Source organism: Branchiostoma belcheri, unplaced genomic scaffold (assembly GCF_001625305.1).
Source record: "Branchiostoma belcheri isolate BF01 breed outbred unplaced genomic scaffold, Haploidv18h27 scaffold71, whole genome shotgun sequence".
NCBI classification, from domain to species: Eukaryota; Metazoa; Chordata; class Leptocardii; order Amphioxiformes; family Branchiostomatidae; genus Branchiostoma; species Branchiostoma belcheri.
In genome coordinates this window covers 436,781-457,879 of record NW_017804365.1, presented here as the reverse complement: position 1 = coordinate 457,879, position 21,099 = coordinate 436,781, and the positions used below count along the sequence as shown (strand labels likewise).

Genomic DNA, 21,099 nt, shown 5'->3' with positions numbered 1-21,099 from the left:
TTCATAATAGGATGGTCTGTTTGACCCCAAATTGGTACAGAGTGTTTTTGTTTATACCTCCAGCTGGCAGGTCAGGCCAATCTATTTTTACCTCTAGATCCCCATGTCTGCAGGAAATATATCTTATCTTTAATCGGTCATTCAGCAGGGAACTGGGTCATCTGTGGTTTGTTAATATGTTGTGCTTGAGAAGTCATTGACCTCAAACAAACCATGGTAACAAGACACTAAACGCCTGCACATGACAGCTTGATAAATATAGGCAACCCCTTCCAATACGAAGTGCCACAACAAAATTCTTAAAGGATAGACATCTATAGACATCTATCATTCTGCTGATAAAAACAAAGTTTGACTCATAATATCTCTATTAAAATACACCAAAAGATTACAAAATAACAAGCTATTTCATGGAGGGACGATGTCTACGACTTCTCCTTGTTGTTTCTTTTTTTTCTCCCAAATCCCTGGGAGAACCCTGAAAACCTGTAGACTTGAATCAGGACCTGAATCTGAATTTAGCCCTGCAAGGGCTAGGGACATCTGTTAAGTTCTTCGAGCTGATCGACCGTTTAAAGGTCCATGATCTGACACCTGAGTACCTGAGTGATGAAATATAATATTGCACAATCGCTTTTTCATCATGTTCTGCTTATATAAACACAGCAATCAGCAAAGTCTTAAAAAAAAATAAAAAATAAAAATAAAATAAGATAATCCCTACCTACCGACCCTAATTTTTTCTGGACTGAAACAGGAAACACAACATTTTTTTTCCTTGGCCTAATGACATTTGGGGAGTAAAAGATCAACATCGTTACGCCACAAAAACATGTTGGAAAACTGCCAACTCCTCCATTACATGTATTTGTTTACAGTCTTTTTAGGAGCCTCCTGAAAATACAGCGGGCCTAGAGCAACTTATTCTCGCGCCTCAAAAAATTACATAGTGACACTAATATGTTGAAAGTTGTTAAAAATGACTATCTAGATGAGAACATTTCATTTATCTATATTTACAGTTCTAGCGCAAAAATCTTACATAATATCGCTTTAAACAGGTGGACAAAGTTCCCGCACTGCTTCTCAGCAGAGCTCTGTCACAGGTGCTGCAGGCGGCAAGGAGGACCAGAGAAGGAGAAGACGGGCCAAGAAAAAGACAAGCAGCAAGGAAGAAGGTTCTACGGACAAGGAGAAACCCGATTTCATCAAGAGAAACATTCAGGTAAGGTCATTACAGAAGTTAGCAATTGTAAGGACTGCCCCCTGGCAGTTAAGTGCATAAGTGCAGGTATAGCTAGCCAGGTCAAAATTTTAAAGTTGCAAATATCTATTGTGTTGTGTCTGGAGAGCTGCCAACTGCCCTTTTCAACAAGAGAATTAATTTAAGTGGGTAAGGTCCGCAAGCTATAAATAGGGTCGTAAATTGAGCCAGTTGTACCGACAATGTAATTATTAGTGTCTAGTGCGTTGCAAGAGTTACAGTCTTGCACATACACTGTAACAAGCTCCTCCATTAAAAGTGAGTGGTTCAAATAAGTATATGCTGGGACCGGTAGTTGCAAATCATTGTCCAGACGTTTTCCGATGTTCAAACTTTTGTCTATGACAAAGACAAGACAAAGAGAAGACAATGAAGGCAGTAAAACCAAAGGTTACTCCAAAATTGCGTTTCCAGAATCTGTCGCTGCTAAGGGGTGTGGACATGTCATTACCTTTGCCTAGGAGGTCATGTTTTCAGTTTTTTCTTTGTGTTTGCGTGTGTGACTGTGTCTAAACACGATAACTTGAGAAGGCTTAAATGGATTGCATTGATATTTGGTAGGCGGGTAGGTCTTGATGAGACCTCAAGATCGATGGCCCCCTGGTGGCTTGTTATGATTCTGCAGCAGATAACTTATACATGTACCTTTTTTATTAATCTCGTGGTGTGTTACATGTGTACTTGTGCTCTTGAATTCAAGAGGCATAACTGTGGGCCCTTAGCAGCTTAGTTGCTCTTGTTTCGTACGTGTTACATTTGTAAGTGACACATTTTGTTTTCACGTTTCACATTTTGAGTATCTCTAATATGGCTATGAAAAATGACATATGAACATTATTGGTATTGCTATTAGTAACAGAATAGATTTAGTTAAAGACTTTTTATCTTATAAGAGTACAGAAAATCTAGGAACTAGAATTGTCAACACATTTTAAAAACATTGCTTCCTAGCCTTCATAGAATCATTTCAATGTGTAATACTACATGTACATGTACTTGCTGAAGCTGTCTTTTTGGGCCTAGGAAAAAAATGTTGTGTTTCCTGTTTCCCAACCGACCCTAGAAAACCCTGCCGACCCTATCCTTTTATTTGGTGGACCCCTGCAATTCGCGCAAGGAACATAATTTTTATGAGCTGATCAACCTTTTCTAGCTACATGACACCTGATAAAACGTTGTACAATTAGTTTTGTAACATTGACATTGAAAATAAAAGTGTTATCATGCAAGTTTTACTATATTAAGCTGTAATGTATAAGTTGGAACCCTATATAGATATCACTGAAGTCTAAAAGAGAAAAAAAGATGATCCCTACCTACCGACCCTAATTTTTTCAGGACTGAAACAGGAAACACAACATTTTTTTTCCTAGGCCTTAAATCATCCGAGTGTCACAGTCATGCCTAACACGTCAAGTGGTCACCTATGACAAGGTTAGGACTCTGCCATCTCAAAAACACGATAACAATTTGTTACAGTGATGGGCAAACCAGGTGGTACACCACAACAAATTCTCCTCATAACTAAGTGATGTTTGGAGCAAAAACCGGGGACTTTTCCGTGTGATCTCTGCCACAGCTTTGCTCCCTTTCTTGGCAAAAAGCTTTCCGTGCGTGATTGTACTGTGTTTAGCTAAGCCAGGCGTTGTGATATTTTCATGGCCCCGGGTTCCTGTGGATTCTTCAGTATTGATTGCTGTTAGCCCTAGGCCACAGCAAGTAAACTTTATGGATGACATCCTCCGCAGACTCCAAATATAATGCGAGTGGGCAAAAAAAGAACAAGGCGGGCCGAAAAAAACAAGGTTCCTACATTTTAAAATTTTGAATCAATCATTGTACAAATGGTTTTTATTCAGTGGGAACATCACATATACACAGCCAACATCACATATCACTGCACCAAAGTAAGAAACAAAACATTAAATCAGAGCCTTTTCTTGTCTCCTCTCTCTATAGTTGTCTTCCATCCACCTTCTGGCATTTGCTCATTTTCGGCATGTAGACCACTGTCAGATTAGGCAACAAAATTTCTTGTTTTTTTTTTCCAAAATCAGGCGAAAATTAAAGGGGCACTATGTAAGATTTTTGCACCAAAAAGGAAAAAAAATGTTTTATTTGCAAAAATTCTTTTTATGTGTTACTGTAATTTCACACTTCCACTTTTCAACATATTTTGGCAATTGCCTCACATTTCTGGTTGGAAGCAAAACAGCCCACACAAGGTGCACTCAGTTTGTGGTGCCACCACAAACTACCAGAATATAAACAAACATGGCTGACAGCTGTGTTTCGAACTTTGTAACACACTTCTAAGGCGGCATACTTTGAGTAGGGTTGATTGATTCAACTTACTTTGTAAAGAAATGAAAAAGAAAATTAACTTTTCGGATCTTCCTAATGTTACATAATGCAGCTTTAATGTGCGCGCTGATGTCATCCATAAAAATTACTTGCTGTGGCCTTACCCTGGAGTGAACCTGGGGTTGGTGGACTTGCCCGCCCACGGTAAACGTATGAACGTGTGTTTTTCCCATCTCGCCCGAGCAGGAAAACAGAGGGAGAGTCTTCTCAGACACCAACTGTGTGCACTGTGGAGAAATTGTCACCACTGTGTGAGTTTTTCTCTGGAACCCGGATAGATGTGTGACCCAGCAAAGATAAGGCAATGGGAAACACATCCCGGCTGTTCTATTAGCTTTGGCAGGGCTCAAAATATTTTTTTCTGCATACCTGCACTGGTGCAGGTAAAATTCAAAATTACTTGCACCAGACAAATTTTACCTGCACCACTCAGAACTTCAGTCAGAAGTATGGATCATACTAAAAGCTGTTCAGAAACCATTGCCATTATTTCTTTTATACTTCATAGGTAGTGACAGTCAATGCAGCAAATAGAAATCCACATACACCTAGGGGAGTACACATACATGTATACATACATGAACTGTGCCCCAATTTTACCTGCACTAACCTGCATATACCCAGTACATGGACCAGTGCAGGTTAGGGGCAGGTAGACTTCAGAAATACCTGCACAGCTCCAATTTTACCTGCACTAACTTGCATATACCCAGTACATGGACCAGTGCAGGTTAGGTGCAGGTAGACATCAGAAATACCTGCACAGCTCCAATTTTACCTGCACTAACTTGCATATGGCAAGTGGTATTGTGGCATGGTATTTCCATCCCTGACAGCAATGGAAAACAGTCCTATCGTTGTGTAAAAGTCATTGGTAAGGTGTCAATGCACCCTCTAGTCCCAGAGGAGTATTTCTTGGCACAAAGTTCCAAATTGAGTAACAGTGTCTTGTGCAACTGAAGAGGTGTTTTGAGAATTGTTGACGTCAATGTGACGCAATCTTGTAACAGTCTTTGTAAACAAACAACAAGACTGACTCGTATAGCTACCGGAAGGCAATCCTCTGAGCACAATCAAAATCACATCAAGGAAAACAACAGTGCTTAGAAACTTACAGGATGGCTTTTATATTTGAATCAAGAAAAGTGTGCTAATTCAATTTAGCAGGTTTTAGATTGTTTGACCGTTCTCAGTTTTCAATTTCTTGTCTGACTAGTAGTTCCTTTCCATACCTATTGGTGCATATGGCAGCACTCATCTCTGTTTCTGTAGCCCTTGGGCCACACATTTATGCGATCACTACAGCAGGAGAATAGTGTGCTGGTAGAGTGTGCCATACTCGGAGTGCTAAACAGAGAAAGCAGTGTGTACCATTTTTATTTTAAGTTTTTGGTATGACTTGGCCAGGGGTCGAACTCACGACCTACCAAATGCAAGGCGAGCGCCCTGCCAACTTGGCCTCCTCATACTGAAACAGTTCAATGTTGGACGGTCAGAGATACGGTGATAACTTAGCCACTGGTTTGTGCCAAACTTATAAGTCTTGTGATTATTCTCACAGGTGTTTGTCATTCCATGAGGGTCCGCATAGGGGAATTCTGGCATTGCCATGCCATACAAAGGGTTTCTCAATAATGGCCCCATGCGTCACGAAGGCTCCCCCTTGTACATGTAGACCCTCTTTGTGATTCTGTTTACACAGAACTCTAACTTCTCCTGCACCACCCCTTACCAACATTGCCAAGATCCCCTCATGCAGATCCTCTCCCAGGATCCCCCCATGCAGACCCTCTCTGTGATTCTGTTTACACAGAACCCGTGTCCTGCACCACACCTTACCAACATTGCAAGGATCCCCACATGCAGACCCTCCTCCAGGATCCCCCCATGCAGACCCTCTCTGTGATTCTGTTCACACAGAACCCGTGTCCTGCACCACACCTTACCAACATTGCCAGGATCCCCACATGCAGACCCTCTTCCAGGATCTCCCCATGCAGACCCTCTTCCTGGATCCCCCCATGCAGACCCTCTCTGTGATTTTGCTTACACAGAACCCGTGTCCTACACCATCCCTCATCAGCATTTTCGGGATCCCCCCATGCAGACCCTCTTCCAGGATCCCCCCATGCAGACCCTTTGTGATTCTGTTTACACAGAACTCGTGTCCTGCACCATCCCTTAAAGCTTTAATACCAGCCTGGCGTTGGATGTCTTAATTGTGCCGGGGCAGGGTTCAGTGAGAGGTGTGCCCAGGCTGGGTGTGTGTGTGCAGCTCCTGAATTCCACACATGCCACAAAGCCCCATGATTACTTCACGATGGGATCCACAGTCATCCACTTCAACTTCACACTTCAAATCACTTTACATTCACGGTGGCAAAAGTTCGCTGTCTGAGAAAAATGGACACGTCCACAAAACTATACATCCGAGGTGGCGACAGGTGCAGCAAAAAAGAAAGCCAGCAAATTATTAGTTCACAATAATGATAAGTTTGCGGTACAGAAGTGACTGTAAAAACGCCGAACATAAAATCACTGCGGAAAAATGGTGATTTACAGTATTGTGAAATCCCCACTGGTAACCAAGGAGACACGAATGATGGACAGAACTTTATATAGGAATAAATAGTGACTGATGCCACCTTTCTTTTTTTACCTTTCACACCATTTCAACAAACTTGACCTTGTTCCATAGAACCCACTTCTGGTATCAACAGTTACAAAATGTAAATAAAGTCCAATGCCAAGTACTAGTCTAGATATAGGAAACTTGTGTATTATTATTATATTTTCCTCCACCTTAAGTTATTTCTTGTTATAAACAACTTTCTGAGTCAGAAACATAGTTTTAAAGAAGAGAACTAGGAACCATTTAGATGTCAGTTTAGCGTCAGTTGTTTGATGTCTTACGAGGGTTAGGCCACACCAATTTAATTTCTTGGTTAACGGATTTTTCTAGAAAAATAATAGAGCGGGCGGGCGAAAAAAAATAAAAATAAAAACAAGCCTAGGCATCCTATTATGGCCCAAAATGGTACGATAGGAGCCATGAAGTCAACACACCAGGCTGGTTCAATATTTAAACAATGAATTTTGAACTTTTAATGATACCATTGCATTGAAAGATGGAATAACTGTAACAACTAGGATGAAAACGTCTGTTTTCAACTGTTCAGGGCAAAATATGAGCATTTTGCAGTTGATTCTGGATTTTTATTTTTATTTGTAAATCAGAAAAAAATGAAGCGGCGAATCCGTTAACCAAGAAATTAAAATGGTGTGGCCTTAGACGTGCTTGCACACTGATGCTGAGACTTGATGGCAGCCTGCCATTTGCCTCTGTCCTGTGGGTTGAAGTTATGTAGAGGTGGAGGTCCTCCCCTCACATTGTCTGTCCATCTCTTCCTTTTTGCCCTCGTGGGTTTTGGCCTTCCACATCCAGCGTGATGGTCCTCCTAGGCCACTTCTCACTGTCCATTCTTTGGGTGTGGCCATACCATTTTAGTCGGTTAGATCTTAATGTATGTCCTGAATGGTATGATCTTCCAGTCTGAATCTTAACTGTTCAGCTGACTGACTATCTGCAAGTCTCCTGAAGCGTTTCCATTGGACCATGGCATTGTCACTCCTAGGTAACATCTTCATGGCTGTTGTCACTGCCAACTGACAATTGTCTCATGACACTTCTTATACAGCAGTTGAAGACATGCCCACGGTTTCTAAAACGTATAATTACATGTATGTAACGTTACTTGTTCGTACACCCGTAAAAAGGCCTGGTGGAGGCTAGCCTCAGCATAGTAACACAAGTGTTCATATAGTAATTACATGTACCTGGAGGACATAGTCATGATGTGTGTGTTATCTAACATGATGAGGTCAGCAATCAGGTCACCCGTAGTGTCCGCACCCACAATACTTATGGCACAAGTAATGAAAGTAACGTTGGCACATCCCTCGAGGTTCCCCCCTGGGCCCGTCTGCGTGCCTTCTACGTCATCCGCATTTTTGTCTCCCAGCGCCGCGGAAAATAAGTGAGGACCTGCATGGGGGGGTAGCGAATACGAATTACGAAAAATTTTCGCCACCGATTACGAATTACGTTGACGTCTCAGAGCCGATTACGACTTTACGATTTTCAGCTAACGTACTATTACGAATTATGTTGCTTTTTGGGGAGGCTGTCTATGAATTACGACGACTAAAAAGGCCTGATTACGCCTTCCGAAAAAGGGCATGCAGGCCCCCGTAAGTGACACATTGTCCGTCAGCGTCATGTAAAGCAAGTGACATTGAACAGATTTGACAGTTATGTGCGTCTGAAGTCTTTGTTTGAATGTAAACGGCTCTTGATCACCTTGTCAGGAGACGACCTTGAGAGTAGGTGTTTATTCTGCTCTTGTCGCGTGTACATTTGCATACAAAGAAAACAAGGGTACCAATAACTCATCTTGTGGTTGATATTTTTCTCATTACATGTAGTTACATCAAAGAGGTTAGACCATTAGAGAGCTACTTGGTTACATTGTACGTGGATTCCTTTTGTTTTCCTCATTTTAATATCTATTAATGAGAATGTGTGTGTGTGTGTGTGTGTGTGTGTGTGTGTGCGCGTGCGTGCGTGCGTGTGAGAGAGCTTAAGAATATCAGCTTTGCTTTGCTGGAATTTTAGTTAAGAGTTGGTCAGCCATCATGTACCACGGTAGGTTATACCACACACCCTGTCAAGTTTGAAATTGTTTCTACCTGTAGTACCCAGATTTTGCTGGGGGGGTGGGGGTCTGTGTTAGGAGGGGGTGTTGTCCTTCGATGTTGTTATACATATAGGCCAGGCAGCTAGTATGTTGTATGTTGGGCTATTGTAGGACATAACGGCCTTTGCAGTAGTTACCTTGAATAATATAGTAAAGCCTGAGTTTGTAGGTTTGTATATATTTCCTCTGATGACAACAGGTACTAGTACTCTCCAAGCAGACGTTAGGTTTTGACTTTTCTTTGGCATTTTTAAACATTTTTATCTGGCTTTCTTTTTTGTACTGCTATCTTTTTTTTTTACGCTCCGGACAGAGGCTTACATGTAGGCTGTGGCTTATTTTTGGCATGTTTTAGCCATTTTTATTGACTCAGAGCTTCTTTTGTTGTTTGTTGTAGATGGCATGATATTTGTTACTGTTTTGCCAATTTGATACATGTAGCCACCAAAAGATCTGCTTGGAGATTAAGGTACTTAGTAGGGTATAACTAGAACACGGCGTGTCTTTTCAGTAATGAGTCGTTTGCATGTCCTGAGTACCTTTACATGTCCTAAGGAGGTAATTAACCCCTGGGCACTACTCGAGATTGTCCATTCTGTCCCGCTGCATAATTACCCCTAATAACAGAGTACGGCGAGGCTGGATCAGATGTAATGATGTGTGAGATTGCGACCAAGCCCAGCGAGAACACCGCTCGCACTCACGCACAGGTAACACCGTGTCATTAATCCATCAGGCGGGCCCTCCGCCAGCGAATCAAACCGTAATTACGCACGGTACCGTAACTTGCTTCACGTTCACGGTAGGGAAATTTCACGATCTGAGAAAAATGGGAAAAAAAGTATTTGTTCACGATGGCAGTGGATGCAGGAAAAAAGAAAGTCGGCGATTGATTTGTAAGCGGTTATGATAAGTTGGCAGTACAAAAGTGACCGTGAAAACCGTGAACATAAAATAACCGTGAAAAAACAGGAATTACAGTATCCCACCGCCCAAATCTACAGGTGAGCTGACATTGAAAGGTAAAAACGATTGCTGGAAATGATAAGGCTAAACCGGCCAGCATCACGAATTATTAAGAGCTTATATCTCATTGTTACCGACTTCTCTAGATTTAACTTTGGCCTCATGTGTTCTGGTCATACCAGTTTGGAATGATACAGTTGGACAAAAGTTAATTGGAAGGATAATCTGTTCTATATTGTGGCAACACTAAGCCATTGCAGACTGTTTTGCTGTAGGTGTATAGAACCCAGGCTTACACAACACACACAGCGCAAAAAGTAGATTCAACTTTGTCAGCAAACAAAATGTTCAAGTACGCAAGTCTTTGTAACATTAAAAGTACACAAACCTTGGCTCGCAGAGGTATTCATACGCAGTACAATACCAAACAAAGGGAAGAAATAACACAAATATTTAGCATGATACTGTGACCTGTGAGGTATGTGTTTCTGCTAACAGACAATAGACAGCAAAAAGCTTCCAAATTGCTCATGAACAGGTTAAGAAGGTTGCTTACACAGCAGCGTGTCTTGACATTTTTTCTGCATTGTTGTTTGAAGTAGTTGTTGAGTATCCATTGTGCGACATCCATTGAGGCTGAAAACAGTAATGAACAATTAACATTTTTGTAGATCGAGCCACGCACATGGCCTGGGAGGTAACTTAAAGAGCAAGGCCGCAAGCGGCCACCAACCACAACATAACTACCTCACCGCAAATTACCCCCTGAAAGGCCTTGTCTACCTGTCTATTTGACTATCCATCTATACGTGACATTGTTAATCTTGTCTCTTCAGGGCTCGATAATTATGCATCTTTCTGCATACCATTCACTGGTCCAGGCAACATTTGAAATTACCTGCACCAGACACTCAGAATCGAGGAAGTATGGATCATACTAAAAACTGTTCAGAAACCATCGCCATTATTTCTTTTATCAAATATACTTCATACTATTAGGCAACAGTCAATGCAGAAACTACAAATTTGTATACACCTACACGTAAACCCAGTACATAGACCAGTGCAGGTTACACAATGTAGGTTCAGGTAGACATCAGAAATACCTGCACGGCTCCAATTTTACCTGTGCTAACCTGCATATACCCAGCACATGGACCAGTGCAGGTTAGGTGCAGGTAGACATCAGAAATACCTGCACAGCTCCAATTTTACCTGCACTAACCTGCATATACCCAGTATATACATGTACATGGACCAGTGCAGGTTAGGTGCAGGTAGACATCAGAAATACCTGCACAGCTCCAATTTTACCTGCACTAACCTGCATATACCCAGTACATGAACCAGTGCAGGTTAGGTACAGGTAGACATCAGAAATACCTGCACAGCTCCAATTTTACCTGCACTAACCTGCATATACCCAGTACATGAACCAGTGCAGGTTAGGTACAAGTAGACATCAGAAATACCTGCACAGCTCCAATTTTACCTGCACTAACCTGCATACACAGGTGGTTTTTCAAGCCCTTTGTATAGAAAAGAGAATTTCCTGGAAGACTCTTTGTGTATGACATATCCCACCCGTCTGTTGTTTCTACAGTTGGCCTCTGATGCTAACAGCCTGATTGCGATGACTGATGATGAGAAGAAGCGACTAGAAGAACTGCTGGAGAACATTGATACGGAAGAAGACAATCAGGTGAGTACTTCACAGAGATGGGTAAGGATGAAGGAACCTTGCATCCTTATTTAAACATTGCACACACCTATACACGTAGGACATGCTAGACAAGTATGTTTAAAAACAAGAGCTTTTAAAAAAGCTGTCGTTCGCCGGCATATTGTTGATGATAAGACCTTTGATTGGAATCTAGCTACCATACATACCTTGTGTGTTTTGAGTTAGTATGAAGGGATTTTCACTGTTGCCATGTAGATCATAGGAAATTAGATTATCCAGAATTGATGATCATCAGGAGCTAATTGGCTTCATTAGTGAGGAAAATATATCTTAAAGTACTTAACTATATTTGAAACCACTTAGGTGGCAAAAGAAAAAAACAAATTTCATGATCAAAAGTTTCTGAACTAAACGGGTTCAAACCCGGGTATTGCTCCTCTCGGTATGTACCTCCCCTTCTTTGCTGGGCACAACCTCAGCATCTCATCTGCAGGGTAACGCGAGTTAAAATCAGAAGAAAAAAAACAATCTGTATGACGAAAAAAGGGGAATCTCTCGCCATTTTGAATTTGCGCAGTGTGCCATCCTGCGCTGGGGTGTCCGCCACGCTTCCTGGCCATGTGTCTAAAGAAAGCCGTCACTCGATGGTCAAACGATGGTCGTGAATCGTAGACTAAGTCCGCCAAAGGAGTAACGTTTGCCGCTACCGAAGCTTGTTGGGGGTCACCTTGTTCTTTGAAGTCCACTAATCACCCTCTGGTGCCAAGTGGTGATCAGAAGTAAATCCTTTTATTGCTTTGTGAACAGACAACTGTCATCATATAAACCATTTGACAACACCAGCATAATAGAAAAGGGGTAACGTTGTTGCGTTACGCTGACACAACCCGTTTGACCTTTGTACCGTCATGCCCGGCGGCGCCCCACAGTTCGCTGGTTGGTTTATTGCTTAAATGATCTTTTACTTAGTATATTATTCTGCACTGAGGTAGTTCTTTTGTTGGCATAATGGCGGGGATTACCTTTATACCGTTTGATCAAGGCGACAGGATTCAGAGCGGCAAACTGTACTCCTCTAGCGGATCAACTCCGTTGGCATGTTGCCTGTCTATTTGGCCGATTTCTACTATTTCTAGCTGGCTCTGAAGCCTGGTCGAGGCAAAATTAGTGGACTAACTTCTCTGGCAATGTTATCTGTCTATTTGGCCATTTTCTACTCTTTCTAGCTGGCTCTGAAGCCTGGTAGAGGCAAACTGTACTCCTTTAGTGGACTAATTCCTCTGGCAATGTTATCTGTCTATTTGGCCATTTTCTACTCTTTTTAGCTGGCTCTGAAGCCTGGTAGAGGTAAACTGTACTTCTTTAGTGGACTAACTCCACTGTTATCTGAGTGTCTATTTGGCCAATTTCTACTCTTTCTAGCTGGCTCTGAAGACCGGTAGACTGTTGGTTTAGAAGTGATGGTGTCAGTTTCTGACAACTATTCTTCTCAGTGTCATGACAGAAATCTTCCTACCATACATAAGGATTAGCGGGATTATGGTTCAATGCCGCACGACACATAAAGAAAGGATAGAATTACGCAGAGCATAGTTGATCAAAATTCTGCTTGCTAACTCGTACACCTACAGGTTATGGATCGTCTCATCCTAAAACCCACATGTAGGTACGTCCCTCAGATAGGACGTTAAATGGAGTTCCCGTGTTTAAAATTTGGGGAGAGCCACACCCCACGAAAGCAAAAGAACTCACCGGACTTATCGAAAAGAGTAGGGGTCCTTCCCGGTGTTAGTGCATGGTTCAAACCTTACATGTACATTCCGGTCTTACGCAGCTTGTACTTACATTGTACAAAACTGGTGTGTTACGTCTAAAGGCGGTTTACCGGTTATGCTAAACAAACAAATAAACAACCCTACTTCACACTAGAAATGGAAGGAACCAGAATGCCAAAATGGATTGAAAATTCTTTGTATGTCCCTGTATATTTGAAGTGCATTCTAGAAATTCTCTTTACTTTCCATGCAAATATTTGTGCCAGTGTTTGCAGCTTGCTCAAAACTCTCCAGGTGAATTCAAAGTGGAAAAATATTGAAGGGCATTCAATGTGTATTCTAACTGCGGCAGTCACAACTGTTACAGTATTCTAAATATTCCTTCAGCAATTCCAACAGTGTTTGAAACACTCTAATCACATGCAAATTCAAGGAGAACCAAAATATGGGCCTGAGTATTTGGAATGCACCAAGAATTTTGAAGAATGCACTTAAAAAAGCCAGGAGTATACAATTGAATGGCATTTTTTGGCAGCCGGCATTTTGGCTCACTTTTTCTCAGGTGTGTGTGGGGGTATAACTATGTACACTGACAGTACGGTTTTACCGAATGTGGCAGGATTTTGGCAATTCTTCATTTCAACTATTTCTGCTAGACTTCTACTGATTCAGAATTAAGTGTGAAGTCTTTAAGGTTACTCATCCTTATATTCTCCCAAGAAAGCCAAGTTTGGACAGCTGACAGATTTCAACAACAGTCTCTCAAAACAAACTTTTCGATTATTTATCCTGCTAATTCTTCCATAAAAGAGGATATTCAATGAATGGGGGATGTTTCCATAACTCCGCTGTTTTATGTTTAAAAATAAAACATTCTATCTTGTAGGCCATTAGTCTGTATTATTTTTAAGCTGTTATGAAAACGTCCCGTGTATTTTGACAACATTGCATACGAGTTCAAGTTCATGTATATAAATACAGAAAGCCCCACATGAGATGGCAGTCAAGTTTAGGTAAGAATGAGGATCTGCATGGGGGGATCCTGGGAATTCTTAATGGTGAATTTAGCGGGGCCGACAATGTTTTAGAATAAATTCAGGCAGGTCGGCAATGCAAAGTTTTTGTCAAAGGATTTGGGAGCAGTTTCTTTGGAATAATGCTCTTATGATTTTTGGACAATCTGGCATTCGACTACATGATATGGAAAATCTTTTAAAATACATAACCATGAATTCAGGATAAAGAATGTTCAACCTGGTGGAGCAACCAATAATGGTACAGTATGCTTCATGAAGACGCTTAGGACCTGACAATTCAACGTAAAGTGTCTTGCTACGATTAGATTTAAAATGGCTTGCTATATGCCTCACAGGAAAATGCATGCAGACCTTCCTCTAGCCTGATTAAATTGCTTTACGGTTGCCGTTCTGCCCAACATCCAGCCGCCCCCAAAACAGGGAGGGGCCACTAAAGCCACGGACGGCAAAGTTTGCGTTACACAGACTAACCTTCCTCTATGGAGGTCATATGTAAACAGGTTTGATGTAAAGATGTCACAGTCTTATTGCATGTATGTGAGGATAAGGCCACACCAAGTAAATTTTATGGATGACGTCCTTTGGAGACCCTAAATCTAATGCGAGAGAGTGAAAAAAAACCAAGAAAGGCCCTAAAAAACAAGAGGCCTAGATCAGTAAAATAGTAAGAGACGACAAATGTTAGGACACAAATTGAATGAGGTGACACAGTGTAACAAGCAAGAAGTCTTTCATTCATCATCAAAACAGCAATAAATCAGGTGGAACATCAGTTGTCGTCCTGTCCTGTTTTCGCGTTACGGGTTTCAAGTCAATCTGACGAATTGCGGCACTGTCGTGACTCTTTGGTCATAGTTACAGGAAGCGGAATTTCTTGTTTTTTTTTTCTAGGAACGGGCCAAAATCAATGCACGCGCGGACGTCATCCATAAAATTTACTTGGTGTGGCCTAACAAAAAAAATGTTCACCCATCTCTGGTGTAACCTCTTATATCAGCTCTATTTTGACCTAACTTACTATTTTGAACAATGATGTTCAGTAACGTTGATTAAAAAACATGACATTTCTTGAGAAGCGGATAAAACAAAAAGTATTCCACTCAAAGAAATCTATTATTCTGACATTTACTGCCATATCTCAGCACATTTTTGTCATCACTTCATAATTGAAGCATTTGAAATTACCCCAAAACTAGCTCCTTGAGGCTTCTCTTTATTTTTGGGTACCACCCAAAAGATAGCTAGAACCAGCCTATGATACAAAACAAGCATTTTTCTGTAAGTGACATCAAATTTTGGCTCACAGATATCACCATGTCAAAAGGATGACTAGAAAATTGACTTTGAAAATCTTGCCAACCTGAAACTGCATTGGATGCCTTTAACTTTATGACCAGTGACAGATGGTGTTGAGATCAAAGGCACAGTCCCAGAAGAAGGCTCTCGTGTTTCGCTTGACGTCTCCTCTGGAGGGTTTTCCCCAATGTCCTGGCTGTTAGTTTGTATCTGTAGGAAAGTTACTTTCATCAGTTGCAACTGTGGAATGCAAGCAACCATTAGGCCACACTGACTTAATACTATGGATGACGTCCACTGAAGGCACCTAAACTAATTCAAGCGGGCAAATAATCCAGCGAAAACAAAAAATGCTCCTAACCACAGGAATACAAAGGTAGTGTTGCAAACTTGTGATTGAACATGACTACTTTAATTTTACAACAAGCCGGCACGTGCTGGCTTTTGCGGAATTTATTAGTCTGCACTGTACTGAGTTCCTTGGAGCCTTGGTACCCTGGGTGCCGTCCTCCATAGTTACTGCCGGCTCTCTATTGTATCTGTATCAGTATAGCCAGTATAACCACCATTCGGCGTAACACACCAGCTTCGCAGGCACTCGGTGCGGCGGCAGCTAGCTATATCACACCGAACGACTTGTTACACTCAATCTTTGCACATTTAATTGTAGGAGTTGTTTAAACGTAAAATTGTAAAAGTTGTTGTCGTATTGTCAGTAGCTACCATGGATTGTACCCAGGCTTCAGCCTTGGAGTATTTTTTCTTCTTTTTTTTTTAGAACAGGCAAAAATCAATGCGTGTGCTGATGTCATCCATAGAATTAAATCAGTATGGCCTTACCTCTCATCACTTGTAGGATTTGGGACCATCCTTCGGGGGTCCTGGGATGTGCTCCAAACCCCCAACATGTCCCGGTGATGACAGAGGGATGAAGCCATTGGTTTTTAATTGTCAGCTGAGGAAAGGGTTTAAGAGAGACTGAGGCTACACCCTTGGCTCGAAATACTGTAAATCGTCTTAATGTATATGTGGCAGCAAAAGTTTGCGGTCTGAGAAAAATGGACATGTTTGAAGAACTGTACATTTGGCGGTAGGTGCAGCGAAAAGAAAGTTGGCAAATTATTTGTTCATGTTAATGATGTGTTTGTGATACAGACGTGACTGCGAAAACCGCAAATATAAAGGCACCGCCAAAAATCGTGATTTACAGTAGAAATGTACATTCTTCAGAAAACCTGCACTGGTGCAGTTAACATTGAAAATTGCCTGCAACAGATAAATTTTAGCTGCACCACTTGGAATATCGAAAGTAAGGATCACACTAAAACTTTGTGGAAACCATTGCCATTACAGTATTATTTTCTTTTATATTTCATTCAAAGTGTACATGGTGCCAGTCGATACACAAATTAAAATCAAAACATACCTACAGTATCCAAAATCCAATACATGGACCAGTGCAGGTTACAGTAGGTGCACATGGTGCAAGTTAGCTCCAATTTTACCTGCACTAACCAGCATAATGTAGGTGGTATTTGGAACCCTGACTTGTCTCAGACCTGAAAGGGTGCTCGCATGCCCTTTTCCATGGAGCGTAATCGGCTGTTTTAATCGGAGTGTAGACGGACCGCTCTAATTCAACGTAGAGCGTAATTGGGGAATTTTGCTTGGAGCGTATTCGCTGTTTTAATTCTACGTAATACGTTGTAGCCACTTGGAATGTACCGTAAAGCGTAATCGAGAGGTTTTCCGAATTCAGCATAATTATACGTTGCCAGCTCTCAAAATTTAAGATAGAGCGTTGTCGGGAGCCCCCCATGCAGGCCCTCCTGAAACCACCTATACTGGACATGACTCGTGACCGACTGCACTGCAGCTGACCGATGATGATGATTGTCATCATCGCGTGTCTGTTCGCACGTCAAAGCGCGGTCATGGCGTGCTATCTGTCACGTCCACATAGCCCCATCCCAACATCTCCTTGAACCTGTGGGTTTTTTTACGAGCATCACTGGATTCGACCCTGCTCCCACTGTGTACATACAATTTACGACTCCGCATAAAGACTTTAAAAGTGATGATACCATTGGGATCCTTGCTTTTGGATGTTGGCTAGCATATTCATTTCTCTTACCCAGTGCACCAGAATGTTTCTAGGAAACAATGGTTTGTCCAGCTTTTGCTAAGAATAGTCAAATTGAATGTTCTTAAAGGATTTGAAACAACACCATGGCACTGACCTCATAATTTTAAAGATCAAAGAATTTCTGGGTTTTCATACCATGCCCTTCTAAAGATATCCCTCTCTCACGCATGCTAGTAAATCTTGTCTTTCACCATCAACCAAGTAGCCTGGTAGCCAGACCCCTGTCAGGTTTAAAATTGTTCCTGTCCATAATAGTGCTGTGCCCAAGTTTCATTGTGGGGGTAGGTGGGGAGGGGGGGTGCTGTGTTGTTAGGGGGGTGTTCGTTGTCCTTAGATGTTGTTGCAGTCCAGACAGTTATGTTGGACTATTATAGAGGGCCTGCATGCCCTTTTTCGTAAGGCGTAGTCAGACGTTTTTAGTCTTCGTAATCCATAGGCAGCCTCCCCAAAAATCAACGTAATTCATAATAGTAGTAGTAGTACATTAGCCACATGGTGTAAAGTCGTAATCAGCTCTGAAACTTCAACGTACATGTGTAATTTGTAATCAGCAGCGTAGAATTAAAACGGCCGATTACGCTCTACAGAAAAGGGCACGCGGGCTCCCAAATGCGACAAAAAATGATGGGTCCTCTGGCTGAGGGAAATTTACTGCAACAAGTGCCATTAACTGGTGATTATCTGTGTACACAGCCTAGTTGTGGGAAGAGTGCTAACACTTCACACATGTGGGGAAACTTCCTGGCCCATTGCATTCCCCAATGCAGTGTTTAAATGGTGCTATTACGGGGATTAGATTCCCTGCCTCTGGGTTCCTGCTACTTAGGCCACACTGTCTTAATTTTATGGATGACATCCTTTCAGTAAGTGAGATCCTTTGAAGACCCTCCAAACTTACACAATGTAGTGCCTGGGCGAATAAAAAAAATCCAGCAATAATACTAGAAAGGCCAATATTTGCTTTGGAGCAAATACAGCGATGGGTTCACCACATTTTACGACATGGCAGGGAAAGAATGAGAAACACAAGGGAAAACAATGATTTACATTGATATAACTATAATATGAAGTAACATACAACTAAAACAACAGTTGGATAGCTATTCCCTACTTTATTGGTTAGGATTTTTAATTGCATAATGCAAACTGTTGATTTTCAAAAAAAAAAAAAAACGTTCATGCCCCGCATTCCAATGCTGGAGCAGAAAAGCTTGAAATACCTACCAAAACACTTGAATAAAGACATACTGTCAGTATGGAAATGCTCTGTGCAGGTGTTAATCAAGTTAAATCCCAACAGCCAATCAGCAAGAAATGCTCTGAGCAGGTGTTAATCAAGTTAAATCCCAACAGCCAATCAGCAAGAAGTATAGAGGAAAGCTGCATGCCTATTGGTTGATGCCCTGCATTCCATTGTGATGACTCATGCCCAGACGTGGTAAACACGGCACACTAACACAGTAATACATTTGCTATAACACAGCCAAAAAACTCAAATAAAAACATTCTAAAAGCCTGTATCACAAAAATTTAAAAACGCCTAGGGGTATTTGCCCACTGTACCTCCATACCAAATTTCAGGACCTTAGGCCCTAAAATGAAGAAGCTGAATCCGTTTAAACTAGAAAGGCCAACATTTGCTTCGGAGCAAATGTAGGAATTTCACTCCATACCCTTCCCCAAACAAAAATGAGAGATTCTAAATAAATCATACTGCAATTATACAAGGACAAGCTGTTTGAATCTCGACAGGTATTTACAAAACTGGCACTTGGCAATTATCTCCCTTTTATTTTACAAAGATACAACGACACGCACTTTAAATCTCGACAGCTTTACTTTACACTTTTGACGAGATTGTAACTACTACTAACGGAAGCAAATTTTCACGGCCTGAAAAATGGACATGTTCACGGAAGTATATATTCACGGTGGTGACAGTTGCAGGAAAAAGAAAGTCCAGGAATTATTTCCTAACTGTAATGATAAGTTCACAATACAGAGGTGACAGTGAAAACCGTGAACATTGACCCCCCGCTTGCGTTGCGGTACAGTGAAAAAAAATCGGGAATTACAGCAATCAATTTACTGAGTATGTTTGCTTAGTTTCCAGATGTTTTGTACTTGTAGTTTTTAAATGAACAAAAACCGATGCGCGCACAGATGTTACTTTTGTGACAACATCAAAGTGATTTTGGTTTGTATGTTGAAAAAATACAAAAGACTAACATTCGAAGTTATTGAAATTCTTGAGTAAGAACAATCAGTTTTGGAATGTTAAAAGCAAAGCAATGGATATTAAAACGAAAATGTTAAAATTAAATGTTAAAATTGTTAAAATGTAAAATGGTTAAAATGGTTAAAATTGTTGAAATTGTTGAAATTGTTGAAATTGTTAAAAATGTTAAAATTGTTTAAAATTGTAAAAAGGATAATTAAAAATATCCAGTGTACCGGGGTTCGAACTCGTAATGTCTGGACTTGCAGCCCTGCGCGTTACCAACCGAGCTATCTGGACACGTTTCCATTACTCTCTGCATTGTATGTCATATAAAGTGAACAACATGGCGGTAACGATCGCTTCAAGTACTAGTAAGGGACTTTCTAGGAGATACACTCTACAATTTTGGTGATTCTTCAGAAATCGATAACAGAATATATAATACTAGTCGGTGAAGATTGTGGAAAATTGTTGATACCGTGGCGCGCGCGCGTGCGCCGACGATACACATTACGTACCGTTGTTTACAGTGCTCGCGGGGCGCAGGTCATTGACCTCCCGCTTGCGTTGTTCCAACAGAGAAGAGCAAAATATCTGCCAGTTTTTGCGTCAGATTTTCAGTGTTTGTTAAAATCATATACAGGCATCCATGCAGCTATAATTCTTCCAACTAGTTCGTAGTTAGGTGAAATGTTTATAGGAATCATACGAATCGGTATCCAGTATCAGAGTATCATGGCCCACGGCCGAGACCGCGTGGACCAGCTGCGCTGGTACGTGAAAATGGTAGTAAATAAATTAATTAGCCAACAGCCAATCAACAGCCACATCTGCAAACATGACCACACCTGCTTGTATGCCCATATTTGGGCCTTCCCCCGAATTCCTTTCTTATTACGTCACGCGCGTACGCCCCCACAGTACTTTCCTATGGGGACCACTAAAAAGCAAATAAAACGATTGTAAAAGCTTGTATCAAAAAAATTAAAAAAACGCCTAAGGGTATTTACCCACTCTACCTCTATACGAAATTACAGGTAATTTCGCCCAAAAATAGAAGGAGTTGAATCAATTTAAAGAAGTGGCAGGAGGAGGAGGAGGAGGAGAAGAAACATCAGAAAAAGCAATATGGGTTCACCACCACTTCGTGGTGTGGTGAACCCATAATAAGACACGAACGATGTTTTATGCATCATTCAAAAAATGTAAGGGTAGATATATTCTATATGTACATAAATTACAAGCTGATATAATACTTCCGGCAACTAATTCAATCTACCAGAAGTTTAGTGATGATAAAGAAAAAAAATTCATAAAACAAATGCATGTCTACAGAGATACATAATATATTCGTCTTCTCTCTCTCTCTTGTTGTCCATCGTTTTCTTATAACATTCGTCTATAAGAGTGTTATTACCTTTGGCAAATGGGTTATGTTTTCGTATGCGTTCGTGTGTGTGTGTGTGTGTGTGTGTGTGTGTAAACACGATGAGTTGAGAAGGCGTAAATATATTGACAAGATATATATACTTCTATAAATACTTTCGTTTATAGGTAGCTCTTGTCCTGGGAAAGAAGTGACATAAGCT

General features: G+C 41.2%; 1 protein-coding gene across 1 annotated transcript in view; it reads left to right on the top strand.

Moving 5' to 3' along the window:
* LOC109484886 (fibrous sheath-interacting protein 1-like) overlaps window positions 1-21,099 on the top strand; it is a 50,201-nt gene that overhangs the window by 9,274 nt on the left and 19,828 nt on the right. The window contains exons 7-8 of the mRNA XM_019788241.1: window positions 1,062-1,225; window positions 10,955-11,053. Coding sequence (XP_019643800.1) covers window positions 1,062-1,225; window positions 10,955-11,053 — 263 coding nt within the window. The remainder of the gene's footprint in view (window positions 1-1,061; window positions 1,226-10,954; window positions 11,054-21,099) is intronic.